Source organism: Cyclopterus lumpus, chromosome 21, assembly GCF_009769545.1.
Source record: "Cyclopterus lumpus isolate fCycLum1 chromosome 21, fCycLum1.pri, whole genome shotgun sequence".
NCBI lineage: Eukaryota > Metazoa > Chordata > Actinopteri > Perciformes > Cyclopteridae > Cyclopterus > Cyclopterus lumpus.
Genome location: NC_046986.1, coordinates 17,668,103 through 17,684,784, shown reverse-complemented (window position 1 = coordinate 17,684,784; position 16,682 = coordinate 17,668,103). Strand labels below are relative to the sequence as shown.

The following is a 16,682-nucleotide window of genomic DNA, read 5'->3' as shown; positions in this document are numbered from 1 at the left end:
AACAAAACAAATCTGTCTACTGATTTTTTTTTTTTGCTTTAACGTCTGTTCATGACCATAACTCAGACAGTCATGAGTCAGAGAGAAACTGATATGTGAGGTACGGAGCCATAATATTTTTAGAAAGGATGAATCATTCTACAAAACAGCATTGTGTTTCTTTTTTTCTTTATATGTTGCATACATTTTGTAATGCAGTGGATATACAAGTGTTGGATGTCTATGACCTCAAGTGGCAGAAACGGTTGTTGTAAATGTATGTCAATCAGCAGCTGAGAGGTATTCATTCCTATTTTATTGTAAACGTTACCAGATATCTCGTGTCTGCCTGAAATGTGAGAAAAATAAAATCTTATGTGGAACTTTTGGGATGCGGGTTAAAAGTTTCCCACCAACTCCTCAATGATGCAGCTGGTTTACTTCATTTCTGTCCTGGAAAAAATAAGTCAACAGCTCCATCTTCTGTTACATTGATGAACAACTGACAGCTGGAGAGTACAGATATGAATTCTGAGAATTATTCTAATACTGTGCTAACATGTAATTTTGAAGTTAACTGTAGTTTACTGTAAAATTCATTTAAATATAACATTTGACTGCTTAGTAAACACAATAACCAGTTTACGTAATGCATTTAAAACATTAAAACGGTACTTTTGATATTTATATATATTTTCTCTCCAAGAAAACCAGAGAAACACTTTGAAAACACGACTTTACATATGTTGTAGTATTTATTTTAGTAGTCATTTTTTCAGTATCTTGTAATTATTAATTACGGATCTGAAAACCTCGACATTATGATTTAAACAACATTATAATCTATGTGACTACCAACCAGTAAAACTGTTTTTTTTTTTGTGCCAGACATGTTCCCACCATACTTAGTAGTGACTCTGAGGTTTTCTGCCATCTCACCTTTGTTTTACTTTAACTTTAAAAAAGGAACAAAAAGTAAGAGAGAAAAATATTCACTTGTTATAATTATTCATATTAACAATACATCGTAGTCCTTAAATCACATTCAAATCACATTTTGTTGCGAAGAGAGATGCATACTGTTTATTATACAGTTTATAGTTTACTGATTTTGAGAACAATTTTGAAGCATAGATATCATTTCAGTCGGCCTCTTAGGAGCCGGCCTGCAGGATAACAATACGTTTTATTGCTTTTCTAAACCAGGGGTAAAACAATGCATATATCAAAGGGTTCAGAAATGAGTTGAGATAGAACAGATAGAGCACAAAGGACACGTATGAACTACTAACCAGGCTGTCACTTACAAGGGAAACGGCGTAATATGGGCAGAAACAAATCAGAAACAAAACCACCACCACGCCAAGAGTTCTGGCTGCTTTCAGCTCCGACCTCATCATTTTTAAGCCCACCGAAACAACTGAGATCTGAGAGCGCATGGCGCGGGCCTGAGCGACAGCCACGGAGAACACCCTCGCGTACAGAACTATGATGACGGTAACCGGAAGAGCACACGTCAAGACGACGTCGACAGCCCCTGAGACGTAGTCAATGAAAACCACACACTCTCCGTGGCAGGAATTATACTTGCCTGGTTGAGTCAGGCTGTCCCTCGCGAAGACGGCGCTGTAGGAGACAGAACCGAGCCAACACATGCACACGCACAGTCTGACTCTGTTTACTGTGACTCTGGCGGTGTAATGAAGAGGGTCACAGATGGACATGTAGCGGTCCATGGATATGAGCACCATGTTGCCCACTGAGGCAGAGGTGACGATGAAGGACACATAATTAAACAGAGAACACGCCAGGTCACCGAGAAACCAGCAGGATAATTTGAGGATGATTTCCACTGGCAACAGCAGGAGGCCCACGATTAAGTCTGAGACGGCCAGAGAGAGGATGAGGATGTTGGTGGGTGTGTGAAGCTTCCTGCCGGGAAAGAGACAAGTGTCATTAAACCAACCACAGTCTTTCATATGGACACGGCAAAACAGCACAAACGAGAAAGAGAACAAATAAGAACCTCTTGAGTGTTTTATGATCGGACACATCTGTCACACGTGTGGACAATTCAACATCACATTTTAGCTTTATTGTGCCAAAACAGTAAGACAGTGTAATGTGCAAAGGTGCAAACATTATTCAGCTATTCGCCCTATTCAGAGACAATTCTTATTCTAATCTACTGCTGTTCACCCTTTTCTAAGCCGTCATACCGACAACACTTTTCCTGAGCGGGCAGTTTGACTTCTCACAGTAGGAACAGCATTTAGGTTTCATCTTTATGAAACTTAAATGGTAGATTCTGCTGAGAATGTAAACTTTGCCTGAAGTGGGAGACTGAGATGATGACGAGCAGGTTGAGAGCCACAGTGAGCGTAGAGATGGACATCAGAAAGAAAGGGAGCAAGGCTTCGTGCCAAAGCAGGGTGGGCTTCCTGCACGAGGTGTTCTGGAGTTGTGGAAAGCAGAGCTCCGATCCGTCCTCAGCCTCCATCTGCAGCTCGAGCTGCATCTGTCTGAACAAACGTGAGTCATATACCAGATTCACCTCTCAAATTCTCTTAACCCCCTCCCCATCGCTTTCTCCCGTTCTCTGTTGGACTCAGATGATGCTCCTCCTCAGTGGACAGCAAATCACACCATCATCTTCATCACTTTGCAATTAATTGTCGCAGCAGAATATTCCTGAATTTAACGTGTGTTTCGCATCCTGGTTGCTGAACGACGTGTTTTGATTTCGGTGTATGTATCGATTGCCGTGCTAAATAATCTTTTAATGTTTGGCTTCCTGTCACCACAAGGTTGGCGGTCCGATTCCCCGGCAAAGTGAGACACTGAGCCCGCTTCACAGTCCACTGCTCTTAAAACACTGAGGATGGGTCAAATGCAAAGGTCAATTTCAACATTTGATCGCCTGTATATGACGATTGTAATAAAGTTGAAGTTGTGTGTTGCAGTTTTGCTGTCTGCCTCCAGACAAGTGCAATGGACCGGATAATTACTTTAGAGCAATAGCACTGACAGCTGGAACGCTGCTGTAAGTCATTTAAGCAGACAGTCAACAGGACGGCATGGAAAAAACAGCTCACTCATTCATTTTAATGAAGCGACTCCACACAGGTCGGGGGGGGGGGGGGGGGGCTAACATGATGATATGATTGTTCTGGCCATTGCACGCTGCTATCTGAGATGTTCTGGTGTCTAATAATCCGTCCTAGTGGTGGATCTGAACCTTCCCTCACCACGTTCCACCACTTCAGAGCCAACAAGTCCACACACATGCAGCTGCTGGCCCGGAGCTGAACTGGGTAGAGCCATGTCCGAACCCCGAAGGGGTCAAAGCACAAGCGGTGTGCAACTTGCACTAAACATATTTCACGGCCCGGCAGCACGGGAACATGTCGTAGCAGTTGGTTCTGTGTTCTCCCTTTTGCAGTGTTTGGTGTATGGAGTCAGTTCTTCCTGCCACAAGGGTTTTTGCAACTGACCGGTCTTCGGTGGACCTCGCGTAAGGCAGACCTCTACCCAGGGTCAGGAGTCGGCCCCGGGCGATGCGTGCTTCCTCCACGCAAAGGGAAGTGTCATTAGTGCTCGAGACCTTGGTGAAAGGTCCCTTTTGAGCCGGGAGCCGGGAGTGCTTCTCTCTGACCTCAGCTAATAGAGTGTGTGAACCAGTCGCCCCGTGGGTGCAACCCAGTTGCTTGTTGGTGGTGATTCATTCAGACCAAATCCCTCCTTTGATCACAATAACTTAATAAGGAGTTCTTTCATGTTCGAGGGTTATGCAGCTGGACCCCTTTTGTCTTCCTCCCCATGTGGCGAACAGGGAGGCAAAAGCCCGGCAGAATGTCTTTGTGAGGCACAGGCAGGAAGAGACAATCCCACCGTGGGCTGCTCACTCTCAGCAGGGTAGTTTCGGCCGACTTCTTCAGCAGTGTCAACGTCAATGCATTGTTCATTCGGAACGATACAGGACTGGTGTAAAGCGTGAGCGTCGTGCTGCACCTAAGCCTGTGCTTATAGAACTAGGGTTACAACATCGTAACCCTCAGGTGTTTCAACGTTGAACACGGCGACAGAAACAGAAAGCAGCCTCACCACATTTCTTATGGGACACTTTCTAAAAGAAAGGCAGTGAAAGATATATGAAGGCCCCTCCCACATTACACGGTCATTTCATCCACTGTTATTATGAAGATTGATTAAAAATCGGACAAAGAAAGCCATGAAAGACACAATCAAACAAAAAAAACATCGCTGTTCAATAATAATTGCATCATGTGTTGATTGTGTGGTTGTTGCATCATGTGTTGATGCTAAAGCTTGTTTTTCTTCACACCTCTGATTGCAGTGACACCTCAGAGGTTGAGATGTCATCATTTGACTAATCCATGCAGGTGTGAACCAGCTTCCTGTCTTGAACGGTTCGACACACTTCCAATTAGGAGCAACTAATGGGCTGCAAAATGTTGCTCAGAGGGGCAATTAAAACTCATGGGACCGAACAGAGTAAACGGACTTTCACCCCAACAAACACCGATCTGGAGAGGTGACTTTTTGCTCTTCATTTGAGATCTTCTGCTCATCACACCACATCATTCACATTAACTTTGTGTCATTTAACTTAAAATCCAATCGTTCTTTTTGCTATACCATATGGTTGAACCTACTACGGATATCACTGTGGCTGTTCGCTATTCCTTATGTTTGGTTTCACAAGTTAGGATACACTTTTTACATGTTTTAAATGTTAAACTTTATTTCACCAAATAAGTCAATCAGTTATGACCTGGCCAAAAAGGCAACAAAGGAGAAAAACAAATAAAACATAGATACAATCAATCTCATGCAAAAATTACAACATCATGATATGTACAATGTATAAAAAACTAACGGTGTTCCTGGAGAAGATTTCTGGAATTGCAGTGAGACGATGAGTAGAGAGCGGAGTGGGGGTTACACAATGATAGTTTTATATATGACCTGATACCAATGTGTGATCTCTGCACTTTCTATGTTGGATCCAATATTGTTGCTTCTATAAACTGTATATAAGAGGTTGACATGGTTTGCGGACTGCTGAAAGACCACTTTATGGTCTAGTGGTGGTCTTATGGTCTACTTTAAAAGGTACCACAATGTTCTAAATTAATTCTGTACTGAAGAAGACTTGAAACTAGCAATTGAAACCATAAAGTCCTGTTTACAAATGTTTACTCCATCAGCGTTCCTCTGAGAAACACCAGACAGACAGCCCACACTCACAGAGGTCAAGCATCCCTCTCATGCCAATTGAATTTCCACAGGAAATATGATTTCAGACATTGTGAGTTTGTATTCCCTGATTATAGAAAATGAAGATATTATTATGCACTTAAAGGGGAGGAGTAAAGAAATGCATAGATTTTATTTATTTATCTGAAACTGTGGCAGTCATAAAGGTTTGTGCTGAGTCGTATCGTCGTGGAATCCGTCTGGATGTTTTTTCCGTGATTGGATCCGAGCACATTTCGGACACTTCTTTTGCACAAAACAGTGTTTGTGAAAGCACGTCCTGCACACTGCAAAAAGAGAAGCGACATAAATACAGTTTATCATACTGCCATCATACATGTTTGTCTGAAATTAGGTCATTTTGTTCCGAAAAAGATACAAACTCAGACCACCGAAGCCTCACGTTACACCCAGATGGACTTAAGAATGTATTTGTCCATAAAAGTCAGACTTGAAATTATTCAATACTGTTTTTAAGCCATTTCTTCCAATTGATATGAACTTGTCAGCATTTAGATATATTATATATTCAGTGTCTTTTATATCATCCACTTTTCATCCTGCATACCTCATTTATTTTAAAGGTAATCATGTGTCAATGCTTACCTGGACATCGGCGACATATGTCTGCCTGAAAAGGAAAGATGACGTCTCTTTCTCTGCAGAACTCGCAGATAAAACCTCGGGCCAGACACAACTGTGAGGAAAAAGTCAGAAGAATTGTTAAAAATAGTTTGAAAAATAGTGGGTTTTTTAAAGCGTGAACATATCCTTTAACAGTCAATAATATCCCACTAACTGTGTCCTCTGGGTTCAAGTCACACGTGGGTAAATCATCGTTTCTTTTTATAACTGAGTCCACATTGACCACTTTAATGACAAAAGTTGTAAATCACATTTTGTAAATCTCCCATGTAAGAAAACTTAGAAAATGATGTCAAAAAGGCAGCAAAGATAAAACTATACTTGTTTGCACTTCTGGACACTGACTCATTCAACTGCTCGAGGTCTCTGAGACCTTTTGGTGGGGAAGAGCTGCTTTTTCTTATACTTGTTATCAGCTCAGTGTGGAATGTGACTTTTTTTGGGGAACCAACATAATGACATTAAAAAAGAGAGATTAAAACCACCAGGGGAGCTTTCTCCTGCTGAATGTCTATTACAGACCATATCTTCTTCTCTTTTGATGGTCAAATTGCTGCCAGAACAATAAACAGAGTATTTTATTCACCACCTCCCGCTATAATGTTAATCCCAAAATCTGGACACCAGGACGTTATCATTGCGGTTTTTAAGCCCGTCCTGCGTTGCTTTGGCTTTTTCCGGATAAAAACTTCATCCAATATTTGGGCCAGCGGTGATGAAATATCTGCAGACATTCAGTGTTCATATCACGTGCTGCGTTATAAATATACCGTATGTATTGTCTATAGATTTAAAGAAGAATCATGCCACCACTGACCTCACAGTTTTCAACATGATCGATGGCCGAGTGCAGCACCGCTCTGGCCTGCACCACGAGCGGACCCTTCTTCACCCTCCAGAGGTCCTCCATGGAGAACAGGTGTGGCTGCTCCATCAGGTGAGCAGGAAGCTGATCAAACTCAGCCATCACCCTGAGACACACACACACACACACATCAAATATGTCACAGGAAACTATTGCTGAGCTCACAGGCAAAACTCTCTCTCACAGGTCACCTCAGCATTATTCTCTCTATATTATTCCACCTCTAATGTTGAACTTTTTATTGATTTCCTTCACTTCTTTGTCTGACTGGACTGTCCAATACAGTTTGCTTAGTCCTCTGTAGCTGCACACACAGCAATTAAAGATAAATTGAACTATAACTTAAATACTTAATATGGCTGCTTAGATTTCTGGGCCCTTTAAATGTGTAAATGCTGTTGCTTATCCTCCTAGCAGATGCATCTCAATACATTTGATAAATAAATACTCATTGGCTAAATGGGGATCCACTTTTACATTTAAACCTACACTTGGGTACTGGTCATCATTCATAAGACAATAAATATCCATCAAAGTCACTGTATCATGAATGGTTATTTAATTCCTTTTCTAATCATTCAGATGTTTGTTAAACATTGGCTCTCTGCTACAGTCTTGTTTGTTATACTGCCACTTGATGGCGCCACAGTACAGTGTTTTCAAATCCTACACACAGTGGCTTTATCAATTGTTTAATAATCTAATAATAATAATAATAATTAATCCAATGGTTGTGTCATAAATATTCTGTCTACCTTCCAGATAATCTGCAGGCTGACAGCAGCTTATTGATGCCCATCAGCTGTTCCTGGAGCTCCTGAAGGAGAGGAAGGAAGGAAGGAAGGGAATAAAGAAGGAACAAAGGAAAGTTAAAAATACATATTACAAGTATAAAGTGCTCCAGTAAAAGGAAATAAGTATTATAAGCTAAATGTACTCAAAGAAAAGTAAAATTACACCATTAGTTTGTTACCACGGTGGAGCTAGTTTTAACTTTTTAATACAAAGTTAGCTAGTTTATTCTAGTGGTTCCCAACATAGGGGTCACGCCCCTTCAACGGGTCACCAGATAAATCTGAGGGGTCGTAAGATGGTTGATGGCGAAACAAGACGAAGACATACGTTCTGATACACAGTTGTTTTAAGTTTGATCCTTTCTACCAGTTTAGAGTGTCTTTGGTGGAAGTGGAACAGGACAAGAATCACTGGTTGTACCTTAAATGGATTGTAAATCATAAATGTATGGCTTATCTAGGTCTCTTTGAACAGGATGTGAATAACAGCCATGACATAATGATAATAATAACAGCAATAATTACAATAATTGGGTCTTGGACTCACCCTGAACTTGTCCAGCTCCTTCACTCTGCTGTAGAGCGTCTTCCCGACGCAGGTCAGGTCAAACAGAGGCTGATGCCAGACCGAATCCAGCAGCCGTTTGGAGAAATCACTCACAGGGTATCTGCAATATTATTATTATTATGTCAGATCTTTATGAAGGCACGTTCTTTCTCCCACTGAGCTCATTAGTTAGTCCTCAGTTTATTGAATGATGTTGTATATTAATGCTTTGAGTGGATTGATAGTTATATTCATTTGTCTTGGAATGAATGATAATGTTGCTCTCATTATTTTAACTTCATGTTTGAATATTATCTTTTTTATTATCTATTTTTGTATCACTTTTAATGTAATGCTATAAATCTTCACTTGTAATTCCTTTGAGGTGTTTTCTTTTTTGGAAATGATGTATTATTGTTGTAAAAGGCCAAAATGCTGATATAAATAACTGGTAAAACAATAGGCCGACTGGTTTCAGCAAAAGCAGCCGTATTAATATTTACTATGTTTATTACTGTAGTCAAATAAATAATGATATTAGCATTTATAAGACATTGTAGATGGTAGTATTAGTCCCTTTGCATTAATACGAGTCATAGCAGGAGTTTTATGAGTGTTTTTACAACCTGCCGAAGTCCCAGCAGGACAGAAGCCGACCAGGAATCACAGCTTCAGAGCCGCCGTGGCAGCAGTCACAGAAATACCTAATGAATCACAATGAATAAATGATCCAAGCACAACAATTGGCTTCATGTTTTTTGGAGACCATTTCACGGGAGAGAGTTGCTTTTTATTCATACTAGCAGCAGAGTGACGACATTTCTGGCTCCTCTTTGTTGGTCCACAGTATTGAATTTGATTACCATAAAATGTTGTACAGGTACGTACCGGCCAATATATTCACAGTACCGCAGTTTCTTGATGTACCCTGGGGGGTTGGGAGGGGGAGGAGAGAGAGAGAGAGAGAGAGCTCAGATGTGCTGAGCATCAGCTCATACTTCTGATGAATATTGTCAAGTTACTGTGTAAAGACATTAAAAATCATATTGAGGCATGTTTGTGTCCACATGCTTTTAGTTTTTGCACAAACATTGTGAGATAATGTAATACGTGTTGTAATATTTAGAATATTTCACCCAAGAAAAATGTATGTTGTATTACAAATCAAAGCATCTGTCGCCCCCTAGTGGTCATATATATATATATATATATATATATATATATATATATATATATATATATATATATATATATATATATATATATATATATATGTGAATACTCACGAGGCTCCACCTCTGTCCCACAGCCTGCACACAGGAAGTGCTGCAGAGCCACGACCTCACTGCGTCTGCAGGAGGAAACAGTCCACCGTGAATGTCCACATCCACCCATCCATCTATCCCCCCATCCATCCATCCATCCATCCCCCCATCCACCCATCCATCCCCCCATCCCCCCATCCACCCATCCATCCACCCATCCACCCATCCATCCATCCATCCACCCATCCATCCATCACGTCGGATGTAACTACCTGTTGGTCGGCTGAACAGTGAAGATGATCTGGAAGCGCGGCGGGGCCCAGCTCAGGGATCCTCTCATCCTGGTCCTCAGTCTGATCTCCTCTGCCAGGCTGCTGCTGCTCACCGCCACATCTCCAGTACCTGGCAACTGGCAAAGAGAGAGAGAACAGAATGTAAATATCAATATTGTCTCTCTTTGTTTTGGGACTAGACTCAAAAGGATAGCCTGAAAGCAAAAGGTAGAAAATATAAAACAACTTTTTGCTTGTTGAAAAATGCATGTTTGTGTCATTTTCTCTGTTGATTGGCATATCGTTTGCTGTAATGTGCTCTCACCTCCTGCAGCGAGCTGCGGAGGCTTTGCCGTCCACGCCGAGGCTCACGGGAAGGAAGCCAGCTCCTCCTGAACCCCAGCACCAACTGCTGGGCCAGCCACTCTGCACTGCATTATGGGAAACCACAGATTGACTCAGGACTGACAGAATGTATATATTTAGACAGACACGTAGTCATTCAGGGTGGTTTCTTTTCTTACGTTCGGAGAGACTTTCTCGGTGTCAGCGTAGTGTCGACTCCACACTCTGAAGATTAAAACGCAGAAATTCAGGAATGTTGTCATCATATGCAATGTTAATCATTTCTACAGTGAGTTATAGTGCATCCCTCAATATGACAACGGTAACATGGTCACACAGATTTTAACAGCTGTAGAAAAGTGCTGGTAATACATAAGAACACTGTCTACTGACTTAAAGGTGCAATGAGCAACATGTTGCCGGTTACTTGCAAGTTTCTGAGGATGTAACAATGTGTAGTGGAAGAAGTACTCAGATCATTTACTTCAGTAAAACTAGTAAAACACTCAGTTACAAGTAGAAGTGATGTATTCAAAATAGTAGTAAAAGCCTCAAAATATATGTTAATGTATTAAGATTTATAAAGGTTATCGTACTCATTATACAAAATGACTCATTTAGGAATAATAAATATTCTATAATTGGATGATAATTATTGATGCATTAATGTGATTATAAGTTAAATGTTGCAGCTCATAAAAAGGTGGAATTCATCACTCACGTCTTGTCTAAACCTTTATTAGGTTGATCATATTTTGTAATAATAATAATCTACAAACTAACCACTGATGTTATCAATTAAGAGCAGGAAATAGTATAACATTTCCCTCTGAGTTTAAGTTAAGTAAAGTGGCAGGAAACGTACCTCAAAAAGAGTAGTTACTTAGTTACTTTCCCCCACTGGTGAAAATGCCATCTTATTTCATTTTAGATATTCACATAATTAAATTGTTTGGGTTTTAAATGATTTATTTTAAAACTGACAAAATATCGAGAGAAATATGTGACGTATGATATATAACATAATAATGATACCTAATAATGTATCAGTGCCTCATATCATACATGTGTTGTCAAGAGGAATACATACAATAAAGAGCTTATTTACATTCAATCTGTAAGGTGTTTAAGTATACTGAGTAAAAATGCTATAAGAAAATAACTATTAAAAATTAAGATGTATATTTTTCTCATCACAGACAACATAGAACATTTTAATCCTGTCACTTTATACCCTGTCATATCTAAATGGACAGTGAGAGTAATTTTACCTTCAAATCCACTGTCCGAGGAGAGGATGGAGAAAGTCTTCGGCGGATGTTCAGCCTCGTGATTCACTGCCTCCTCCTCCTCCTCCTCCTCCTCCTCCTCCTCCTCCTCTTCCTCTTCCTCCTGCGTGTGTTGCCGTGTGTGTACATACGAGGAGTGTGTGTTTGATGTCTTGTCAGTCTCTTGTTGAGGATCACTTGCACTGCCGGCCTGTGTGCGTCTGCCTGCTCTACATCTGTGTTTGTGTCCACGTGGCGGGATGACCTCCGATGAGCTGGCGTCTCTGTACTGTTGCCGCGTGTCCATCGTGCACGTCCATCGATCGGAGCTCAGGGTCCATTTGACGCCCTCCAGCACCTCCAGCATCATGTCCACCACAATGAAATGAGCATTCTCCTGCACACAGTCATTCATAGAGACATTATTGACACACTGACAGTGTGTTGTGCATCCACAGTCGGAGGAAAAGCTCATTTTTATTCTTTCAGAGAGGTTAAGAGATGAAAGTCTGATAGCAAACATGGATGTATCCCATGGCAGAATATTCATCTGTGTGAAAAGGCTCTCTAAACTTGACACATTGAACTCACCATAAATTGACATGGTAATCATTTCAATCATTATAATTTGTTTCATTTATAACGTACTACATAACTGTAACTGTACCACTCTGGCATGTAATGTACCTTTTCCAGATCACAACTGGTCTTAAAGATGTCTGCAGAGGATTCTGGGATGCCACTGCAGCTTCTCTCTTTGCTGTGATGTGTTGAGGGAGACTGGCCTGACAAACAAATACACGTTTCTGTAATGTGTAAATGGTACGAAAGGAGATTCCAGTGGGATGACCATGTCCAGATCCATGAAGTACTTTTTATTTATCCCCAAAACTTGAAACTTCGAACAAACATTCATGCTCTCAGAGGATGCATCATCCCCTAACTGAGGGTGACATTTTAGCTTTCTTATTGAAATGTTTTTAAAAAAAGGTATAGTATTACGCTGCAATTTATTTCACACGTTCGTGGTCCCTAGTGGATGAATTTCAACTTTGATGCCCTGACCTGAAGCTTGTCCAAATTACATTAAATTGCAAAACGGTGTTAGCAACAATGTGAGCATGTTAGCATCTTCATTTCCTCAAACACAGGAAACACAAGTCAGCAGGTTTATTGGTTTCAGATTATCTAACTGATCTTAATCAGATCATAACCAGAGGTGGGAGGGTTGGGACATAGCAGGTGGACTCTGTGCATGTATACACAGCCATTACAGGCTCTGTAGATACACCTGTAATGATTAAACATATCCTACCTGATGAGTAAGAGGCATCACAGCTGGTTAGCCCCCGCCCCCTGTCCTCCTTAGCCAATCCCTGCTGTCCGCTGAAAGGACGGTGGACCCAAGGGCAGAGGAGTCGGTTCAGTTGCGATGAGGCAGAGACGCAGAGCGGCTTCTTGTCCTTCTGAAGGGGAGACGGGTGTGGACAGGAGCTCGGTCTGGATCCCAGATCCACCATGCTGGGGACAGCTGGGCACACACACGGATCCAGAGACAGCGGACCAGAAGCAGGAGGCCGGGAGTCCATGTTTCTGTCAAAAAACAAAAACAAGAATCACAGGATGGCCACATGACAAATCCTAATATACACTTCCACAAATTCAAAAAGACAACATTTGAAAACGTAAAATCTTCATGAAAGAAAAGTCCTATTATGTTGGATTTCTGTAAAGCTCGGACAAACATGTGATAGTTAATAAAAAAAAGTGAACTTCAACATATTACCTTTAAAAAACTAAAATAACTTTTTAAACAGTTGACAAGTGTACATGCTGAACACTAAATGCAATTATTCTCCAACAACACTAAAATCACTAAAATACCTTTATATCTGCCTGCTTTAATGACACTAACTAACATGTAATGAAGTCGACACCATGTCCAGTGACTTGTTAGATCACAGTGTTCATAAGTAGCCTCCAGAAACGGAAAATAAAGAGGCGTTTTTTTGTTTTGTTTATATTATCATTATTTTGCAATGAGGATTTTAAAACAAAATGTAAAAAGAATTCTTGAATGAAAAGCAAAGTGTCATCTAATTAAATGTCATTTTAAGGAAGCCCCTGATTGTAGTGCAGATAGAGACACGTGAGATAATAAGACTCAAATAGCGAAAACCCAGTTTTTTATGTTTTCAGTTACCTTGATGGTGCCAACATGCCGGTGACCTCTCCATGCCAGGAGACGGGCCTGTGGCGTCTGGAGATGACCGGACTGCTCCTGGGAAGGAAGAAGCACGTGTCCTCCAGCTCCTCACTGATCCCCTTTCTTCCTTCCTCACCATCATCCTCGCCATCATCAGCCTGGCGATTGGGGGTTCTGTCAATGGTGTGCACAGCAGAGCTGGACTGTGGGTTCGACTGGGACGGCTGGGAATGTGTGAAGGCCTCGGGATGTGTCCTCTTGGTGAAAGTTGGCTCTGGGTGTCGATGGGAAAATGCTGTGTTCGTTTCTCCTCCACTGGTTTCTCGTGGGGACAGGAGGAGAAGTGGGACTGATCCTGAACCAGCCAGCTTATGGTTTTGGTGGAAAGATTCTTCCGGAGCGACTTCTAGAGAGAAAGAAGAGACCGACATGTGTGTTATTAATACATATTTCAAATGCACATGAACTGTCATTGCTGAGGAGTGAGAGGGAGTTTCTTTCAAGCTGGTGTTTCTGATGTTTGAACCAAATTAATAATGCTTCCAGATCATTCAAATTAAGGGCTTACAGGGAAAAGGCTTTTCATGTGAATTAGTCAGCAGCCCTGTAACACCTGATGTGTCCCGTGTAATCGCAGTCTTAAGAAGCCCTCGAGGTGCTTCAAAGCTCCGGAAGCCTATTTTTGAGAGCGCGGTGGATCTTACCTGTTCCTCTCAGAGCTGCAGGTGCAGGTGTTGGTGGCTCTGCGTAGTCCACACACCAGCTGATATATCTGGATCTGTGCAGAGACAAGGAAATTCCCTCGCAGCTCCCCATCTGCACAGGAGAGGAGAGACAAAGTGCCAATGACAGCTTTTGGTGAATACTTCCTGGTGTGGCATTGCTTTCTGAGTGATGAGCAAACCTGACCCAAAGTTACCCAACACTTACATCTTCAGGCAGTTGATCACCGATGATGACTAACGACGTTCATGACTTTCAAAACTGTCGTTGTTTTTTCTGTTTGGAGAGGGGAGCAGGACGCAGCAGTTCCTGACAGTCGTTCATCAGGATCATAAAACCACTCAAAGGCTCTTAAAAGTCAAAGTCTCAAGTCTGAACATTGCTGCCCTCGGCTGCACCGAACACACTAGATGAGATCAGGCAGCATTGTGTTTGTGGAGATTAGTATGAAGGTATTTCAGACAGGAATTGTAGGGAATAATCACACACTGATAAAAAAGGAGACTTTTTTTTGGCGAGTAAAACAGCTTGTGGAAATTTTCAAAACCATCGCAGTGTGGAGCAACACACAATCACAGACGTTTGTCAGAAAATGTGGCGTCACACAGGATCTGCTCTGGTGCAAGTAAGAATTGGGACTTCTTTTTTTTACCTCAAACAAGAGCCTACAATATTAATATTTGCTCCTGTCATTGATATTATTTTCACAAATTCCAAAATGTCAATGCCCTTCCTTGCCTCTGATATTTCAGGACATTGCATGAACAAGTGCAATCAGGGTCCCCCCCCAAAGAGTTTGGGGGGGGACCCTGATTGTAAACGTCTGCTTTTTTGCTTTTTAACCTCAACCTTGGAACAACTGACTCGTGAAAGCTTGACAGTAAAACGCCCTCAAAGACACAACTTGTTCCAATTGGGGACGCATGCACTGTCCTGTCAGAGGAAGCCTGAGAGCAGCAGTCTGAACTGAATCTTGGATAGGTTTTTATCAACTTAAAGAAGCGTGAATGTCAGTTTGCAGAGAATAAGAGTTGTCATGTTTTAACCTTTTGGAGTCTCATTTCATTAATTAATTTCATTTTCATGCTTATTTGGTTTTATTTAATAAATATAAAGAGATGTGGCACCCCCTCCACCCCCTTACACCTGAGAATGTGATTGATTAGCTTTTTAAAATTCCTTTAATGTGAACGTTTCTAAATTGAAAATGTATCTCGTCAGTGCACGCACACATGCACTTCATTAACATCAGCTGGTTTCACATCATAAAATACAAACAGTCCGGGTCAGTGGCTGGGAAACAGTAAAGATGCAGCCTTCAACCAAAGTAACAAATACATTGCAAGAATAGATCAACTATCGGATGGATTGCCATGACACAGACTAATTCAACCAAAGATATTGACTCTTAACTCACAGTTATTGTTATGAGTCACCGTTATCCAGCTGATCCTTCGCTTATTTTATTTTAATACTTGTATTATTAATTGGAGATTAAGCACTCTGAGTTCTATTAACAATGAGAAATAACAATAATATCACTTAAAAAAATGTGTGTAACACATAAAAAAAAAGAAAAAAAGATCGGACCGGAAGAGAAGAAAAGGGAAAAATCACACATTTTCAGAATCTGAATTTCCAAATAAAAATGGAAAACCTGAACCTCGTGACTACCAGTGGTGTTTCGGTCTTTATTATTATAACCCAGCTACTCACCATTTTGTAATCTCCCAGAATGAAAGAATGAAGCAGCGACCTGTCAGAGGCCGAGGGGACTGATATGAGGCTTGAAAGGAAGCGAGACGGTTGGTTGTCGACACTTCCTGTATTTAACCTTGTTTTGTACTTTCCACGTCTGAGCGGGCAGCAGTATTTATTCACAGAGGCCAAAGAGTGAGCTTTCCTCAAGTAATTAAACCCCAAAATGATCATCCACGTCCTAAAAAGTGGAGGTTTTGTGAGAATATAATATATAATGTCACTTGCAATGTTTAGGCCTCCTCTTTAATCTGGAATATATTTTTGAAGCAGTTTATTCATTCTGCAACAACCCATGTTTTTATTTTGGAAACGTGTTACTTCACTTTCAATTCATGATTTCCTTCCGTGAAGAAAAGTGTAATATTGCTAAAGAACATAAAGACACAAAGTAAAGAAAAATATAATCAGATAAACGTTGGCGTTGCATAACTGTACTCAATAGAAAATGATGTGAGCAAATCACAGAGAATATACCCCAGCAGGAGTTATAATTAATAATAATTATAGGTTATAACGGTCCATCTTCCTCAATCTACAATAACCAAAGTGCAAAGAGTTTATTGAGCAGAAATATTAAAGTGTCTAAGCTCAGCAGACTGTCACGACAGCTGGCAGCTGGCATAAGGAGAAAGAGGAAGTTTTACTCAGAGTCAAAGTATCAGTTGTTTTATTTAAATTCACGTTCACAGGAGACGATGTCCAGGCACAAAACACCGAAAGTAAATGTGCCTA

The 16,682-nt window shown here is 41.0% G+C and overlaps 2 protein-coding genes across 4 annotated transcripts; both read right to left on the bottom strand.

Moving 5' to 3' along the window:
- Positions 1 to 1,133: 1,133 nt before the first annotated feature.
- On the bottom strand, positions 1,134 to 2,479 carry LOC117750731 (trace amine-associated receptor 13c-like). Its single transcript, XM_034562054.1, has 2 exons — positions 2,310 to 2,479; positions 1,134 to 1,911 (listed from the first exon to the last, which is right to left on the bottom strand). The coding sequence occupies exons 1-2, from the start codon at positions 2,477 to 2,479 to the stop codon at positions 1,134 to 1,136; spliced, it is 948 nt and encodes a 315-aa protein (XP_034417945.1).
- A 2,245-nt stretch (positions 2,480 to 4,724) lies between these two features.
- rubcnl (rubicon like autophagy enhancer) lies at positions 4,725 to 16,136 on the bottom strand. 3 transcript variants are annotated; one of them, XM_034561401.1, is made up of 18 exons: positions 15,906 to 15,974; positions 14,397 to 14,465; positions 14,171 to 14,282; positions 13,464 to 13,872; positions 12,576 to 12,853; positions 11,948 to 12,045; positions 11,264 to 11,657; positions 10,172 to 10,217; positions 9,973 to 10,078; positions 9,648 to 9,784; positions 9,397 to 9,461; positions 8,999 to 9,038; positions 8,737 to 8,814; positions 8,111 to 8,231; positions 7,525 to 7,586; positions 6,722 to 6,875; positions 5,866 to 5,956; positions 4,725 to 5,546 (listed from the first exon to the last, which is right to left on the bottom strand). In XM_034561401.1, the coding sequence occupies exons 3-18, from the start codon at positions 14,280 to 14,282 to the stop codon at positions 5,419 to 5,421; spliced, it is 2,319 nt and encodes a 772-aa protein (XP_034417292.1). In that variant the 5' UTR covers positions 14,397 to 14,465; positions 15,906 to 15,974; the 3' UTR covers positions 4,725 to 5,418. The 3 variants fall into 3 exon arrangements, with proteins under 3 accessions (XP_034417292.1, XP_034417293.1, XP_034417291.1); XM_034561402.1 differs by having other exon boundaries at positions 14,397 to 14,498; positions 15,906 to 15,967; XM_034561400.1 differs by lacking the exon at positions 14,397 to 14,465 and having other exon boundaries at positions 15,906 to 16,136.
- Between the last annotated feature and the right edge of the window lie 546 nt (positions 16,137 to 16,682).

Bases quoted from the DNA above. Each gene is read 5' to 3' on its own strand.
- rubcnl (XM_034561400.1), bottom strand. From the start codon at position 16,121: ATGATCATTTTGGGGTTTAATTACTTGAGGAAAGCTCACTCTTTGGCC. The intron at 9,462-9,647 runs GTAGTTACATCC...TTCCTCCTGCAG, and splicing joins ACTGTTCAGCCGACCAACAG to ACGCAGTGAGGTCGTGGCTC. The intron at 5,547-5,865 runs GTAAGCATTGAC...CTCTTTTTGCAG, and splicing joins CATATGTCGCCGATGTCCAG to TGTGCAGGACGTGCTTTCAC.
- LOC117750731 (XM_034562054.1), bottom strand. From the start codon at position 2,479: ATGGAGGCTGAGGACGGATCGGAGCTCTGCTTTCCACAACTCCAGAAC. The intron at 1,912-2,309 runs GCAAAGTTTACA...CTTTCCCGGCAG, and splicing joins ATCTCAGTCTCCCACTTCAG to GAAGCTTCACACACCCACCA.